Here is an 18,601-nt window from a genome sequence, read left to right on the forward strand (position 1 = left end):
TTTCTTTTTCTTTTCGAAACAGTTTTGAATTACTTAGTTGTTCAAAATATTTAGTTTAAATGAAAACAAGACTTTAAAAAATAATTCTAAACACACCAATCAGCCCCAGAAACTCACCTGCCCTCAAACGGGGGGAGAAGGAATTAAGGTGTTTAATGGGTCAGAATTTCCCTTTTGGAAAGTGAAAAAGTTTTGGAGATGGATGCTGATGGTGGTTGTACAACAGCATGAATGTACTTAATGCCACAGAACTGTCCACTTAAGTAGGGTTAAAATGGTGCATTTTATTTTATATCTACTTTACCACAATAAAAAAATGAATCTCCACTCTCTAAGAAGTGATTGGCGTAAGGAAGCTGTGTGCTTGCTTGTTTCTCCTCATAATAGGCTTTTCAGCCTGGATTAGAGGTGGTTCTTTGTATATTTGAAAAGTTAGTATAAATTGCTATTGTCTTCTTTTAAAGATTTGTGTATGAAAAAGTCTACTTTAAACAAAAATGTTGATCGTTATAGGAATTTGTTGCTCTGTTACAAAGTTTCCAGAAGGGAAATAAGTTACAGTAACTTTTCCATCTATCTTTGCCCAGTGAAGATTTCTTACAGTTTTCTTTTGGTCTCCCTTCCACATCTATCCCTTGGTTCACATGGTGAAATTGGAGTGAGTCTGACTTGTGAAGGTGCTGAGGACGCTCACGAGGGAATAAAGCTGCCCGCGGTTCAGAGCGTTAGACGAGGAATTGCTGACGTGGAACCTCAGACTTACTTGGTTGTTTACTGGTCCGGTCCCTGGGTCTCCCTGAGTCTCAGTTTTTTCCAACATGAAATGGGGAGAAAACAGCACGTTCCCTCTTTGTGTTGAAAATGGGTTAATGCGTGTGCATGGGTGTCCTGTGGACTGTAAAGTGCTCTGAAAATGCCAGGTGGCATTATTCTTTCTACTGCTGTTACTATTAACGATTTGTTTCACTGATGATTCCTATGGTTTTAAGTGAATAAAGAATATTAATGAGAAGTGATGCTTCATTCTGCTTTGACTGTATGCCAGGTTATGTCAGCCTGGGGACAAGTGGAAGCAGGGATGCTGCTGTGATTCGCCTCTTTGATTTCCCTCATGGTTTCCTACTTTCAGTCCGTGCCCTGAGCAAGCCGCTCTCTCATGAACCCTTGAATACAAATGGAAACCTATTCAGAGGAGATGAGTTTTTGATTTATTTGAATTATATTTACCTTTGGGTTAAAATCATTTGACTAGAGAAAATAAATAGCGAGGGATTGTAGAAGTGAGAAGGCTAAGCATTCTTTTAGGAGAAATAATGAGAAATAAAGTGAAATGTATGAGAATTGCCTTTCTTCTCAAGAGTGGCTTTTGTCATGGTTTCGAGGGTGGTATGGAACGTGTTACTGACCCACTTTAAATAATGTGTGTTAAATATGTGCTGTAATATGAGAAACATATACTGTGGGTGATTAGGAGGCAAATATTTTTCATCAAAGGGAAGGAATTAGTTCTGTGTGTGCACATACGTGTGTTTCTCTGTGTGCTTGCTTATTAAAAGATGGAGACGGAGACAAGGCTTCTTCCTCCCTTTATCTTTTAGAAAGGTTTATGCCCCCTAGAAAGGGGTACTGTTTATTTTTTCTACCTCTACTTTTTGTGAAGTATTGAGACTGGTGGATCGTACCCTGTCACTCAGTAGACTGAAGTACAAATGCTAATTTATTGCCAGACTGCAGCGTTGTGATTTGCATTCCAAATCAGACTGCAGAATCCCATTATTAAATTGCTTATCCTGTTGTTCCTTATCTAGAATTTGTTCCTTCTGCTTCCCCAATGATGACCCTCTGAAGCAATTCTCTTTCAAGAGATTCCCATTTCAAATCAGTTTTTGTGGGCGAAAATCGTCACGATAGATTACAAAGTCATCCATCGATTTCTTTCTACAGACATTTCAATTTCTCTCCCTTCCCTTTAAGAGTCTCGTGGCTCTGAAGTGAAATAATGACTTAAACATATCTTTCAGGCTTAAAGGTTTATACTCCTTCTTTTGAAAACCATACTTCTCTATCTTTTTAAATCTGAGAGCTGTGAGCTTGCAAGTCCTCTCTCCATCATAACCTCTTAGAGATAAACCCTGAGATGGTATAATTGCAGCCTGTCTTGGCACTTTTAAATCAAATTAACCAGATACTTGGGGAGGAGAGAACAGGAACACGCAGTTTCGCAAGGTATCTGACTGGGTGAGGAGCAAGCTTGCAGCATAAAGAACCCACGGGGAGCTGGGCTTTCCCACTCTGGTGGCAGAGAGGGGGAATTGTGGGTTGGTGGTCTGCTTCCTGTTAGGAGGACACCCCTCCATCTGTTCCCAGCTCAGCCTGCTTCCCATTTAAAGCCCAGATTTCAATACAAACCTCAATTTCTTTTCCCCATTTGAAATGCAAAGCAAGCCTTTAGAGTCCTAGAGTCTCTGCCACTGGGATTCAGACCACATTTCCCCCCAAAATTCTCAGGCTCTTTGCTTTGAATACCTGCTTACAGTGGTACACAATGGGCAGCTTTGAGAAGAAAAATTGATAATCTTCACGGAAGAGTAATTTGAATGAAATTGCACTTGACAGCCTGTCTCCAAGCAAACAAGAGGCGCGAGGGAGCCTGAGCTAAGCTCCGAGGACTTACCCAAGCCACTGCTGGGGGAGCTTCCCAGGGGAAAAAAAAAAAAAAAGAAATCACTTGCTTTTCCTCCATCTAATTGAGCTTTTGATTAATTCCGTGTACCAGATTCTACTGAAGAAAGGTAGCCATGGAAGAGAATATGGAAGAGGGACAGACACAAAAAGGTACTGTGCTCGAAAGGGTTTATTTGTAACGAAGTCATTATTTTGCAGTTTCCTTGTTTGCTTTAGACACTTGCCAGGAAGGCTAATGAATGTTTCTCTCTTGGAAGGCGTTTCTTTCTATTTCCCCTTTAGCCTGTTTCCCACTTGCAGTCATGTCTGGCGTGAACGTTGTCACTATTTGCAAATCTTTCAGATATAAGTACCCCGATGCAGAGTCGAGTATTGGTGATGAGGGCATTGCGGTGTTGGTGCAAGCTGTCCCTTAGACCTGTCTTTGTTAATCTTCATTTATTTCATGCTTTCACGCTTGTCGAGCTGGGTCAAGGGATTCCTAGTGTGAGCCACAAATGCAATTTTGGGAGCTAGATGTAGTTAAAAATCTGGCAATGTAATCGTAATCACGACCTTTGAATGGACATCTGATAGAACAAAGAGAGGGTATTTATTTTCATTGGTGCACCTTTGTGAGGGAAAAAAAAACCCGTTTTTTCTTTGCATGGATGCAGTTGAGTTTTAATAAAGATGGAGCAAAGGTTCATAAATTTTCAGAGCGTACGCTGATGTTGAGGTTTTCATTTCTATGGAGTTGATTGTCACCAACTTCTGCATAATGATTGTCGAGGATATCTTCAGATGCATTTTCTAAGCCTGTTAGGTATATCTGGCTGTTTAAGTTAAAGTGAAATTGTCATTTTTTTAAGGTTGAAATGGCCAAATATCAGCAATTTTAAAAGATTCCAACACTCTTAACATTTGTGTGTGTCTCAAGGGTAGCTTTGGAGGGAACTGTGGCTTTTACCCCAGGGTTGGCCGCATTTGCTCTCCTGTCTCTTCAAGGCTTATGTAATGTTATAGAAAACACTCTTGTGTTCTTGGGATGCAAACAGTAACACAGGTAAAACTACTTAAAGGTTATATTTAAGAGCAGTATGGAAAAGATGCAGCTATCAATTTGATTTCGAATGTACACAAATGCATTATTTTAGTTTACATGATAAAATAGATGGGAAATATAGTGTTGGGTTTTTTTTTTTTTCATTATTTTGAACCATTCAGCTTTGCTGGGTTTTTTTACACACACATACACGTACACACATATGTATAACCAGAGACATTCAATAAATAAAGGTTTTATAGAAGCAGTAGAGGAAGGCAATAAACCAGTACCCAAATTTTAGACATTAGCACACTTGATAATGATACTCTGTAACAGAAACACAATAATGTACATAGATATCATATGGTATGTACATACAAAATAAAAAAAAATCCTCAACTGCCTTTCCTATGTGAACTAACGGTGTAAGTGTTCATCAGTGATATGAAATGGCAAATTTTCATGGTAATGTTCATCCTTAAAAGGCTTCTCAATTGATTACCTTATTTTAGGAATAAAATATCTTATGTTATTATCTCTTTAATAGCACATGAGAAGATTGCTTCTTGGCCAGTCATTCTATTTAAGGAAATAGAGGTTTATCATTTTAAATAGAGAAATGATATTCATTACACTAAATGAAACCTTGAGATAAACCATGGATTGTGGTAACAGGTTGAGTATGTCTGAGCATGTTTGAGCATGCCTTGGTGGATGTAGGAACCAAGAGAAATGATGTAATTAGTTGTGATGTTTTTTTCTCCAGTAACACCGCTGAAAATCATTCCTTCATTGCGGTCGGGGTAGCGGTGATGTGATGAGCGCCTGCTCCCGTCTCAGTGGATTCTTTTCACCATAGATGTGCATGTTTGGTTTAGGAATAGCAGTGGAAAACAATATAATTAAACGCCGTATAGTGATCTATAAGTATACTGAGATACAGAAGTAAAATATCTGTGGTTAAGCTTTTTTCTTTTTCTTACTGAAGAAAGAGAAGGTTTAATTTTCTTCATTCCTGATCTTCCATTCCTTTCAGTTATGCTTATGACACCTTTCCTATATAAGTTTGTTGTTAGACTGTGACATTTGAATATAAATGTTCTTCATACTTGTGCGGGAGTAGGAGGCAATGTGATGAAATCTAAGTTAGAGTTCCTTGACAAGCAAGATAAAAATCATTAGAGTTTTTTCAAGAGTTCAGGTAGACAAGATTTAATGATCCATCCACTTAAACGATGGCAACCCTTTACAGTAACCGTTATCCTGTTTCCCTTAAGTTGGATTTTTTAAAATAATAATTCAGTTATCAGAGAATTCTCTTGGATTTGAAAGAGGCTTTTCTGTCCTTTCTTAACTATTTAAATCTATTCTTTCCTGTTACATACTTAAAGGACTTACATGAATGTCAATGTTTAGTCATGTCCTCTTCCAAATTCAACTTCCATGTAAAATGGAAGTTGGTGGTTTCATAAACATGTTTGGAAAAAAAGATACTTAAGGACTTAAAAAGATCTTCCATAAGAAATGTATTTTTCTTTGAAATGAGACCTCCCTTTTCCACTTAACTGTATAAAAGGCACTGAAAGCAATACTATGACATTTGCACTAGTTTAACTCTATGTGTTCAATTTGGGAGGAGAATAGTAATAAGGGGGTGACTTCACCAGCCGTTCTGCTCAGGGCGTAGAACACCCTGACTTGGTGTGAAACTGAAATGTGGGTCATTAATCTGTTGCTCCATCCATGTCTGCCAGCCTTCCAAAGGTGAGTATCTTATTGTGCTGAGAGGGAGTCTACTGTTTTAAGTAAATATTAATATGTTTTTTGTAAAACATGCCTCTAATGAAATCAGTTATTTTATCTCAAGTTCAATCAAAGCAACAGTGTTCTGGTATCAGAGGGGAAAAAAACAAGAAAGAAAACAAAAGAGGCTGTTTCGAACTTGGCCCTCAGATGCAGCCATGATAAGCCCAGCATCACTGCCATCAAAAATCAAGATACATTGTCACCAGATCTAGCAACAAGGGCTTCAGTTACTATAAATAGTTGAATAAAGTGCATGAAAACAAAACATGTGTTTTTCTTTTTACAAAGATTTAAAAGGTATACATTTATAACTTGTAGATATTTAACTATGTTTGGAACATTTTGTCCAGTCCTCTGGGAAGAGAAGTAAATGATTTGAGGGTGTCTGATCATTAGTGTATTAGTGAATGTGTGTTTCTATGGCCCACCAAGTGACTAACCATGGCTTTGTTGATAATCTCAGTGAACACATTATGAATTAGGAGAGGTCACAGAGAAATGTCAGGGCTTCCCACGTGGTGCTAGTGGTAAAGAACCCATCTGCCAATGCAGGAGACATAAGAAATGAGAGTTTGATCCCTGGGTCAGGAAGATCCCCTGGAGGAGGGCATGGCCACCCACTCCAGTGTTCTTGCCTGGAGAGCCCCATGGATAGGAGAGCCTGGAGGGCTACCATCCATAGGGTCGCAGAGTTGGACACAACTGAAGTGACGTATCACACACGCACAGAGATCGTCACTGATGAATCAATGATTAGAACAAGTGATTTTTAAAAGTGGTTATATAGAGATAAAAAGAAAGAAGCAATGAACAGGAAGAGCAAGCAAGTTGGAATCTTCATAAATTGGCAGGACTGTCCCAAACACCCCAAACCTGATTGATTTCCTTTTGGAACAGGAACATCGTATGAAACAAAGCCTTAAAATTGCATGTACCAGGAATGTTTGATCAGCCCAAAATGTAACAGCCTCAGTGCTATTCACCATGTTTTTCTAGCATAATTAACCAGCAGCATATTAATACCTATCAACTTCTCTGGCTGAACAGAGTCCACCACTGACTTCCTCTGAGAATCAATCCTTGGTGACCCTGAAAGACTGGGTCACTTGAGGACACAGAATATCAGACTCGGTGGGAACAGCCCGGCTTCCTTATCTCAACACCCAACACGTGGCCACTGCTTAATGGTCCTCATTCATCCTTGGCCCAGCACCACTAACATATGGCATCAGCATCTCCTTAACTTACTAAAACCAGCAGGAGTATCTCAGTGAAAGGACAGTGCACAGATCTTTTTTTTTTTTTGCAGTTTAGCTGTAATGTCTATCTCATAATTAACAACAGTGTACAATTATATTTGACACATCTGCTCATAATTATACACTTTACATGGACATGCATACACACATATCACCATTAAAGGATACATATCAGAAAAACATATATATCATATTTATGGGCTGATAAAGTCTTTTCAAAACTTAAAAAAAATTTTTTTTATTGTGGTAAAAATCACATAATATCTAAAACATACTGTTTTAACCATATTTAACTGTACATTGCAGTGGCACTAAGTACATTCAAATTATTGTGCAACTCTCACCATCATCCATCTTCCAAATTTTTAACTTTCCTAAACTAAAACTCTGTACCCATTAACCACTAAGTCACCATTCCCCTTCCCCACCCCTTACCCGCTGGCATCTACCAGTGTCCTTTCTAACTCTTTGAATTTAACTATTCTAGGACTTCCCTAATAGCTCAGTGGGTAAAGAATTTGCCTGCAGTTCAGGAGACCCCGGTTCAATTCCTGGGTCAGGAAGATCCCCTGGAGAAGGGATAGGCTACCCACTCCAGTATTCTTGGGCTTCCCTTATGGCCCAGCTGGTAAAGAATCCATCTGCAATGCAGGAGGCCTGAGTTCGATCCGTGGGTTGGGAAGATCCCCTGGAGAAGGGAAAGGCTGCCCACTCCAGTATTCTGGCCTAGAGAAGTCCATGGACTGTATAGTCCATGGGTTCACAAAGAGTCGGACACGGCTAAGTGACTCTCACTTTCACTTCACTTTCAGGTACCTCCTACCTAGAGTCAAACAGTATTTGTCTGCAACTACTGTATCAGAACTTTCTTGACTAGGGTTATTTCTGCCTTGCCAGATGACTTTGGAGCTGAACCCTTCCTTAGACAGACATCTTCCTGGAGAAGAGACACCGCTGTAATAAATGAGAAGAGAGTCGGCTTCAGCTCTGTGATACTAGATGATATTGGTCAACTTAAATTACCCTGTGATTTTGGTGCCAGACGGTGGCCTAGGGACTTTAACATAGATTACCTCATTGACTCGTCACCATGACCTTTGTTGGTACTAATATTGAGAAAACTAAAAATCAAATAGGTTAATTAACTGGACCAAAGTCTCAGAGTAGCATGTAGAAAGAGCCGGGGTTCAATACAGTCAGACAGAGGAGGCCAGGGTCTGGCCTTCAAATACACCCCGCATGGCATTAGATGTCAATGTGACCTGCATGCCACACCCCCTTCTTAGTGATTCCACTTCAGTGGCACCCAATGCTGCACGAATCAGCCAAGCGCAGTAATCATGGCTGTTCTCTGTCACCAGCTCTGGTTTTTTTTGGCCTGGATGTGAAACAGCTTCACTAAGGGCAACCAGTCCCTAGGTGAGCCAGCAACCTATGACCTAGAAGTTTTGACTGCAGGAAGAGGGGCTGGGCCACTGAGACGCCTCTCCTGAGATCAGGAGAGGATTCTCGGTGTGTGCGGAGTCTCCTTATCCCTCTATGAGTCTATGCAGGGACTGTGCTACCCAGCCCCCAGCTAATCTGAGTGAATTTCTGTTGGCCATCGAAAGACTTCTAAATAAAACAGATGTCTAGATCCTTTTAGGAATCTCATAGAGAGGGACTTAATGTTAAGAACTGTTTCCCAAGTTTAACCTGCTAAGTGGCAACTGAACCAAATGTAGACTCATTATATACTTAACCATCAACTTGCTGCTACTGTCGAACACATCCTGGGTGATTCTGAATTTTTCCCTCATCATTTTATTTTTATAATTTGATTGAATAGTTCACCCTAAAACTTACCAAGTAAACATTGGTAGCAAAATATTTTGAGAACCATTGCAAGAGAAATTAAAGAACCAGCATGAGTCAAAAATGTCAGCTTTATTAGTAGAATTGGAATCTTCAATGGTTTGACATTGAAATCCATAGACCTGACAACAACATCAAAAAGCTTTAAACAGTCATGGAAATTGAGGAATTAATCAGTCTCCTTTTGCTTTTTGGATGTCAGCTCCTTGTAGACCCAAGAAAAAGGGAGTTTGCCTTGCATAGACAGTAGCTCCAAGTGGACAAAATTCTCACCAAGCATCATCAGATGCCATCTTTGCATTTGGACAAAAGCTAGAAGTTTAGAGATTCAGATTTTATAAAGAACATAAGAAAACTCTGTCCTGTGATTTGACAGCTGTGCTTTTACTAGTGTTTGCTGCACTTTCAGAAATTAACTTCATGTTTTTATCAAATGTGGTTTTAAGATGCCTGTCAGGGGACAAAATTATACGCATATCTCATAAAATTTAGTAAATATTCCCAGAACTTCTGCATTGCCCTGGTTATTGTGACTTCTGTAGTTTAGATTTAATGTTTTAGAATAGAATGTAAGTAGGATTATCATCTTCTATTTCCACTGATTCTGCTGCTAATTATGTTTTTTCTAACTGTGTTGCTACTTGTCTTTAACACCCCCATGCTCCGTAACACAAGCAACGCCATCACGTTAGGACAGAGGCTATATGTCAGTTTTTTACCATATCATTAGAATGAGTGTATTTGCCTTTTAAAAAGGCAGGAAAAAAAAAAAGTTAGTTGCTCAGTTGTATCTGACTCTTTGCGATCCCATGAACTGGAGCCTGCCAGGCTCGTCTGCCCATGGAATACTCCAGACAAGAATACTGGCTGCTGCTGCTGCTAAGTCTCTTCAGTCGTGTCAGACTCTGTGCGACCCCATAGACAGCAGCCCACCAGGCTCCGCCATCCCTGGGAATACTGGAGTGGGTTGCCAATTCCTTCTCCAGGGGATCTTCCCAACCCAGAGATTGAACCTGAGTCTCCTGCATTGTAGGCAAATTTTTAACCACTTGAGCCACCAGGGAAGACCTCACTTTAAAATGAAAGTGCTTCATATAGTTATGTCATTAGCTCATTGAGCTGGAACTTGATCTTAAACATTTAAGGGAACTAAGAACAGTATGGTGGACTGAGCTATGGGTATGGTATGCTGATGCAGAATGTAGGTTGACTGATGACTTCACAATGGTTCTTAGAGGGAACTTCCCTGGTGGTCCAGCAGTTAAGTCTTCACCTTCCAATGCAGGGGATGCAGGTTCAATCCCCGGTCAGGAAACTAAGATCTCATGTGCCTCATGGCCAAGAAATTAGAACATAAGCAATAGAAGCAATATTATAATATTCAATAAACACTTTTAAAATGCTCACATCAAAAAAAATCTTAAACTTTGGTTCTTAGAAATTAATTATTCTTGAATCTCAAAGGCAGTGGTACATGTGGGATTCCTAGGATACAGGAAACTACTCTGGTTTGTCAATTTTGGCCTCCATTGTCCTCGACACAGCATCCTCCCTGCCTTCCCCACCCCCCACCGCCACAAGCATGCAACATGCTTGGCAATTTTCTTTTTCATCCATCGAAGGCAGACTGCCTGGCTTATTTTCAGAATCCCTTTGGATAGCCTCCATATTAACAGGTGGCACAGCTGTGGATGAGCTGACATTATAAAAATAATTCATGTTTGCCCATGTGTTCTCTGCTCAAATGGTGTCCATTGTCTTAGATTTTCTTAACCTGAAAGAAATTTCCTTTCTTTTGCTCTGTGAAATTAAAAGGAAAGAAAAACAGAAGATAGCTGTTTCTCTTAGCTTGTGAGTGGAAAATTTACCTTTGGTCGCAGATGAAAGTCTGTTTATTAGGGCCTGAGTATATAGTTCACTGGGGAATTAAGTTACAGTGTGAGCAAGTCTGAGATCAGAGAGAAAAGGAAGGAAGCCTGTTGTTTTAAATGCCGTGTGTTCCTCAAGTATTAAGATATGTCAACACGTCAGAACATTACTACTGTGCGTAACCAGAATTCCCAAAAGAAAGACATTTGAGCACATTGTTTAAGTTGCTTAATGTTTTTGGACTTGAATTTCTATCACCAGAGAAGTAATAATCTTATAGTACACTTACCTCTACAAAAGACAGCCATTTTGTGGAATCTATCCCTGGGAATGATTTTAGGAAGATAAAACATGTTGTTCACATTGCCTCCTATTATGGAGCATGTGTGCTTTTACCTTATTCTCAAATAAAGATGAGAAAATTAAAAATTTTTGCTAGTTATCATTTCCCACTAATTAATAATAGAAATTTTAGTGTTTTGGTAAATATTTTCTCTTTTAAATGCAATATATTTTCTCCATTACAGAGGTTCTTTGAAAGATGAATGAGCTGTTTTTTCTTAATAATGTAAAATGTGGAAGAAAAACCTTATAATTGCTTATAGTCTTTCATTGTTATCTGATGAGAAGAAGTTCTAGTAAAGAATTCAAATAAAGAAATAGCATCAGATAAAATCTCTTTCCTTGAAAGCTTAGTCATTTTTTTTTCCATTTATGAGACATCTTTCCACATTTCCTGTATCAGTGGATATGTGTTTTCATTCATAGTAGTCTATACCATGCCAATTTTGCACTTCAATTTAGTGATTGAACGTCTGAAACATAGCTCACTGCCTGTATTAATGTGATTTACTTTTTGTGGAAAAATAGTAAATGTAATAGCTAATATTTAATTTTCTAGACACTGTTCTTAGCATTTCATATCAAGTATCTAATGTCAACATGTATATGTTAGTTAATAATTTCAAAGATTCTTTGATTTTATGGACACTATTAGTCAATGATTATTTCATTCAAACTAAACTCTAAAAGGAGCTAGAAGAAAATCTTATATAAATATCCAGAGAACAAGAAGGATTTTAACTTAATGAAATGAGATAGTCTTCATTTCAAAGAAAAAAAATGTGTCTAGTTAGAAAAAGCATTTCCCCCTGTAATAAAAGCATTCAAATACAAATTTTGGAATTTTAGACTGGAAATTTCTTTTTCGGTGCTAGTAAAGAATTGTTTATTTTTTTGGATAAAACATCTTTCAGTATTTTGCCACTAGAATCAATGTTTAAAAAGATAGGATTGAGCATTGTCTGAGCTGTGGAACTCTCAGATATGACACTGAATATTATTTGTCCACTAAAAGCAAGCAGACTTTGAGAAGTTCTGAAGGTCTTCAGTAGAGCCCGTATGTTATTAAACCCAGATTCATTTACTACTTTAGAAATTTTATTATAATTTTTCATCAGTTAAAACAACTCATCCTTTTATAGTAAGATGACTTTTTTTTTTTTGGTAAGACTTTTTTATTTTTTATTTTTTTAATAAATTTATTTATTTTATTTGGGGGCTAATTACTTTACAATATTGTAATAGTTTTTGCCATACATTGACATGAATCAGCCATGGGTTTACATATGTTCCCCTTCCTGGACCCCCCACCCACCTCCCTCCCCATCCCATCCCTCTGGGTCATCCCATTGCCCCGGCCCTGATCCCTTGTCTCATGCATTGAACATGGAATGGTGTTCTCTTTCACATATGATAATATACATGTTTCAATGCTATTCTCCCAGAACGTCCCACCCTCACCTTCTCCCTCAGAGTCCATAAAATTGTTCTATGCATCTGTGTCTCTTATTCTGTCTCGCATATAGGGTTATCGTTACCATCTTTCAAATTCCATATATATGCATTAGTATACTGTATTGTTGTTTTTCTTTCTGGCTTACTTCACTCTTTTGAATGTTACTCATACAATACTGAACATAAAACATTTTCAGTCCCTTTACTCAACAATAGAAAGTTGTAAGCAAACTGTAAGATGGAATTCAGAGACCATATACTTGGATTCTCTCCATAAATTTTAAGCATGTAGAGAACTGAGTCATTTTTGTAGTCAACTGTCATAACCCCAATAATTTGTGGGTTTCCAGAACAGATGACATTTGCTACAGGCTCTTTTCCTTCCCTGTAAGTCACTTTCTGTATAATTTTACCCATACTCTTTAATCCTAGTTTTCTCAAGCCCCTCCTTTATTTATTTATTTTTTTGGCCTCTGTCCCATGCACAATTTTTAAACAGATTAAAAACACAAAGTGTAGTTTTTTCTTCTAATATGCTGTACTAAAAAAATCAGATTCACTGGCCACTTCATTCCATTTGTATCAGATTATTGGCACATTTCCTCCTATTTATTGATATATGTTCATTTTGTTTCAGTCTTTAGGTATTAAAAGAATTATTTTAAGTGTCTCCTGGGTGATTTATGACTTATTTGACTATATTATAGATGTATTAGGTTGGCCATGTTGAATTTCTAATACTATACAATTTGTTCTAAAAAATGGCACTTCAATATGTCTGTACTATCAGTGTGCTACCTTTAATGAAATTTTTAAATGTGTTCATCATTCCTATATATAAAATAGAAAAATAATATGTGATATGACATGATTAAGGTTTGCATGTCTACATGGAGTATACAGTAAGCTTATAAAATATTTTTTTCTCCAAAATCATTCTGAGCTCATTAATTTGTTGTGCTATTTTTATTTTTTTAAGCAAAAATTGGCAGAGCTTTAAAACTTGATTGGTTTATTCATATGTAATTCAAAGTTAACCTTTTTCTCATTTTTGAGGTTGTGTGAGCTTGGTACTTTAGGGGCTTGTTCAACATACTGCTTTTGGATCTGTGGTTTACTCTGCCTGCCTCAGAGTAGATGGCATGTCCTTTCCTCTAGAGAGTGGGTGGAATATCTGCCGTGTTTTTCTTTGAATTAGATAAAACTCCAAAGATCATTTTCCATACACGTGGCATGATCAATGGAGTCTCAGCTCCCACAAATTGAGAATGCCAGTTTTTTTAAGAGGTTTTTTTTTTTTTAATATAATCTAAGATAAGTTTACAGGACTGTTTGCGGTCCTTGAGGGATAAAGAATTGTGTCCCATTTCAATGTTGAATATAACTCAGAATATTGTGTGGAAATACTCCTCACATACCATGACTAGAGCTTACTGTGGAAGAAACAAAATCTTTCATTGATGACGTCTTACTCTCTGTGCTTTAGAAATATAAGAAAGCAGTAATTTATAATAATAATTTTTTAAAAAGTTTAGGCTTCAGGTGCACGATAATGCAGGACAGCACTGGAAAACAATGGAATGCCCTTCAGTTTATGTAGATATAGAATTTTATCTGTTAATTTGTTAAAAGTGGTTGTGAGAAAAAGTGAGAATGGATGGAAAAGACTTGTGTGCCTCTGATCTTACTACAAGATGCTCATAGTTTCAGAGCAGTTTTGGCCCAGATGTTGGAGAGTCCCATCCCTAAGTTTGGTGATTTACATTCAGTATAATTAATATTAAAAATCATGTTATGAAATTGAACTCAGGTTAGTATATATTGATTGAAAGTGGTAATCTTAGTCACTCAGTCAAGTCTGACTCTTTGCAACCCCATGGACTGTAGTCCTCCAGGCTCCTTTGTCCATGGAATTCTCCAGGCAAGAATACTGGAGCGGGTAGCCATCCTCTTCTCCAGGGGATCTTTCCAACCCAGAGATCAAACCCATGTCTCCTGCATTACAGGTGGATTTTTTACCATCTGAGCCACCAAGCAAGCCCATATATACATTGATTAAATAAAGCAATTTATTTCTCTAACCAAGGTTTCGGTACAAGTATGATTTATTTCTAAATTTTATTTTATAAATTTAAATTCTATTTTATATTTTTAATATTCTTTTTAGCTGTGTTTTCATTTTGTAAAGTTTGAAATTCCTCTTAAATCTCTGTGAAAATGTTGAATCATTTACCACAAGTTATAGAGTTGTGTGTTCATCCACTCAGTCGTGTCCAACTCTTTGCAGCCCCATGGACTGTAGGCCGCCAGGCACCTCTGTCCATGGAATTTTCGAAGCAAGAGTACTGGAGTGGGTTGCCACATCCTACTGCAGGGGCTCTTCCCCACCCAGGGACTGAACCCATGTCCGTTGTGTCTCCTGGATTCTCTTACCACTGGTGCCACCCAAGAACCCCCAAGTTACACAGTTACTGGGATTATTAACCACTTCCTGACCACTCAGAAATCTATAAAGCTTAAAATTTTGTAGTCTCAGGATTACATTATTTGAGGCAAAATTTTCTTAATTTCTTTAGAATTTATTATAAAAAAATCCGTCCCACTTAAAAGGCCATGCCATAACAAGCTGAGTGAAAAAAGAGCTAAGCCGGAAAATATATTCGAACCCTATCCTTATGGAAAGGGTATTTCATCATGTCTCTCAACTAAGGGTTGCTTGTGTATTTTTGAAAATGTTCTGTTTCTAAGGTGACACCTAGATGCTTCTCACAGGTATCTGTGGTACTTCTGCCCACTCTGTCACTCACTGCATTATCTAAAATTCTACTTTTATATATAAAAATGTCACTGTTATCTCAGTGCTCTGTGTACTTTCACTTTGTGGCACTGATATCAGTCTTTATTATAAGTTGAGGTTCCAAAGTCGTGTTCAGCTGATTCTTCAGTTTGTGGCGATTTCTAGTAGTTTATAGGGTGACAGAGGAACATCTAAGGACCGTCAACTCAGCGTCTGATGTTTTGGAAGAGATCGTTGAGTGCTACTGCCAAGAAATTACAGTGGTTCAAACATTAAAGAAATGGGTGTATGTTTGTGCCCAAAAAGAAATGATGTATATTTCAGAAGAGACCTGATGCCTGTAAGAGTCAAGAGAAGCGAGCTGGCTAGAGGTCCCCAGGAGCTAAGGAAGAGAAGTGTGGACTCTGTCTTAAGGTCTCCAGGGGCTGGCAGTGAGCCTGATGGAGCTATTTAGAGGGCATGGTTGGGAAAGCATAATGTTGTTTCCCATTTTGCAAAATGAGAAAGAAAGAAAAAAAAAAGCAACTACGTATAAGGCCATTGAAATCTTTGAACTTTCTGCTTGTAAGTAGCCTCTGGCAATGATTTCCAATTTCCTTCATTTTCTTTTATGTGGAATACAGCTGAGGATTTGCCAGACAAAAAATTGAATATCTCTTTCGGGGCAGTGTAAAAATTGCATTCTATATTTCCCTGGGTAAAACTGCTTTTCCGAGGAAATGCACTGATTGTTAATCCACTCTGCTCCTCAAGTTTCCTTCTTTCCAGAACCAAGGGCTTCTGTCTTGCTAGTTAGATGCAGTGGCACTGAAAGAAAATGTTTATCCACCCGCATGTAACTATATTATAAATGTCATAAACAGAATTTTATTCACCTTGAAGTGGTGAACTGAGCACTACTATAGAACATTTGGTTTAAAGATAATCTCAAGTTGAAACAACTGAGCTTCCTTAAAAACTGTTAAATGATACCTAGCAGCCTTTGGGAGAGATAAAGTGATGATTTTGCCTGAAGCTGTTAGGAATGAATAACTTGTAAGAGAAGAATCATTATTAACTGTACTTTGCAATGGGTGTGCTATTTTGGGGCCTTTGAGATTTATGTGTCTTTATTATATGTTATGTGTCTTTGTAAGTGTAGCAGGACCATAGTCTAGCAGAGTAGTTCTCAGTCTTATTTTGCTTGACGCTTACCTATTTTGGGGTGTGTAAAAACATAGGTTGCTTCCCCTCCTCCCTCAATCTCAACTTTATGATTTAGTAAGCCTGGGGTGAGGCCCAGGAATCTGCATTTCCAACAATTTCCAAACGACGCTGTAGGGGCTAGTCATGGGACCACAGATACAGAGCCATTGGTCTAGTATATTATTTCTACTGGGTAAAACTTGTAGTGAATTTCCCAACAGAGATTTATAATTTATATATATCCAAGTAAAGATATCATGGATTTGAAGTCTGAGACAAAAATGTAGAAATAGCAGTCATTTAAATAACTTTCTGGGTAACTACGTAAAAACGTAGAAATGGCAATCATTAAAAATTAGAACTTTCTGGGTAACTAATTCAAACATTTTGCTTTTGAAAATCAAACAGATTTTTGAAATCTGTGATCATCTGCATAAATTCTTGTTATGCAAGGCTTCAAAAAGCTTTGTGAAATGTGCGATGATATACAGCTTTCCATCTGGATTGTTCAGTAACTGTAGGAGAAAATTATAATCATGGGTTGATGGGCAAAATTGACTGAGATAGGAAACCTATCTCAGTCGTTACTGAAAATGCTATGTGTGTACCAATGAAACAGTTGTCTTGCATTCAGTGGGCATGAGAGTTCAATCGTTTAGGAGAACGATTCTATGTCACACCTGACTGCCAAGACCTGTCGCTGGTATTAATGCTATTGTCATTCTCACTAGCTAATTAACAAATATAAATGAAATTTTGTGTCAGTGATCGTGAAAGATCCCATGAAGACCAGCTCTAAACTTAGTTGGATCAGTTGGTTATCACTGTTGGTAAATATTGGTTATGACTAAGATCACAAGTTATGTTTTACTAACAAAATAAAAGCAAAAAGTGTAACTTGAAATCTCAGTTATTACTGTGTGTTACAGAGTTATTTATTTGTGTGGGTTTTTTTTTTTTGCATTTTCGTATTAAATGTACATAAATTATCTTAAAGAAATGAAATAATTGCAATTTTTACTCACTGTTATGGAATATGAAATCAAAGTTAGGTAATTTTTCAGAGAACAGGATGTTTAAGAACCTAAGGTAATTGTTTTACTATAAAGTAATGAAGACATAGGCTTAACATACACAAAACAGTTCAGAAGCTTACAGAAATTCTTGAAATTTTTGTTTTGGATCAGAACAGCTTTCAGGGTGAGTTCAGTATGCTCTGGGGAAGGAAATGCCTGTGGGAACTTATTACAGGTTCATTGGCTTAAAAACAAGCCAACAAACATCTTGCATAGACGGAAGGCTTCAAGACTGTGTCTTCCATCAGTACGACCCCTAGGAATTATGCTTCTCCTCTTCCAGAATTCCCAGATGTGAATAGCTCTGCTGAATTATGATCTATTTTTGGTAAACACGACGTAATAGCTTTGTTCATGCAATAGAATGGGACAAATGGCTTACATTTCTAGATTTTACATGTTTGTAATGAAAAACTCTCAACTCCCAGAAGGGAGGTGGTGAAAACAACTGAATCGCTCAGACATGGATTTGAATCTTAACTTGTTCATATACTGACTTTGTTTTTGGTCCGTGTCTTAGCTTAGTGTCTTAGCTTCTGATCAAGCGTCTTAATTTTATCATTCGTAAAATAGGAAAATACAATACCTCTGTGAAAGTGTTAGTTGCTCATTCATGTCTGACTCCTTGCGACCCCATGGACTATACCCCACCAGGCTCCTCTGTCCATGGAATTCTCCAGGCAAGAATATTGGAGTGGGTAGCCATTCCCTTCTCCAGGGGATCTTCCTGACCCAGAAATCGAACCCAGGTCTCTCACATCGCAGGCAGATTCTTTACCATCTGAGTCACCAGGGAGCTTGATAAATTATTTAAGGAGATACCTTTTATAAATCATCTAATTGATTGGCACTACTTGATAAATCGTAGGTGATCAAAGTGGATTTTTATTAATCTTTTAGGGTATGTTACTTTTTCTTTCCTTTATGTTATGTATGTTACTTTTTGTTTCCTTTATATTCTTGCTGAAAGTCATCTCAAACCTGCAGATTTTGTGATTATACATAGATAATTATATTAGAATAACTACATGGTGCCAGCAACTCTTCCAGGTGTCACTGAACAAGGCAAACTAGGTTATGGAGATTTTGATGTGGAAGTGGATGCAGACTATAGCTAAAACAATATCCACACATAAAATAGACATGAGACTATCAAGGATACACTCATGAGAAAAGTACAGTGGGATTTAGAATTGAAAAGCTTGCCGTCAAGCTGTTGGCAAATGGCTGCGGTCTCATCTAAAGG

The 18,601-nt window shown here is 37.8% G+C and overlaps 1 protein-coding gene across 11 annotated transcripts in view; it reads left to right on the forward strand.

Moving 5' to 3' along the window:
- Positions 1 to 18,601, forward strand: part of GPM6A (glycoprotein M6A) — a 253,502-nt gene that overhangs the window by 123,096 nt on the left and 111,805 nt on the right. For 2 of the 11 annotated variants that reach the window (XM_081523879.1, XM_081523880.1), the window contains exon 5: positions 2,777 to 2,835. The exons of the other annotated variants lie outside the window; for them this stretch is intronic. In XM_081523879.1, the coding sequence (XP_081380005.1) occupies positions 2,799 to 2,835 (37 nt within the window). In that variant the 5' untranslated portion in view covers positions 2,777 to 2,798. The remainder of the gene's footprint in view (positions 1 to 2,776; positions 2,836 to 18,601) is intronic. 11 annotated transcript variants of the gene reach the window in all.

The sequence above is a fragment of the Giraffa tippelskirchi genome, chromosome 8 (genome assembly GCF_054371585.1).
Source record: "Giraffa tippelskirchi isolate mGirTip1 chromosome 8, T2T-mGirTip1v1.2.pri, whole genome shotgun sequence".
In the NCBI taxonomy this organism is placed as follows: domain Eukaryota; kingdom Metazoa; phylum Chordata; class Mammalia; order Artiodactyla; family Giraffidae; genus Giraffa; species Giraffa tippelskirchi.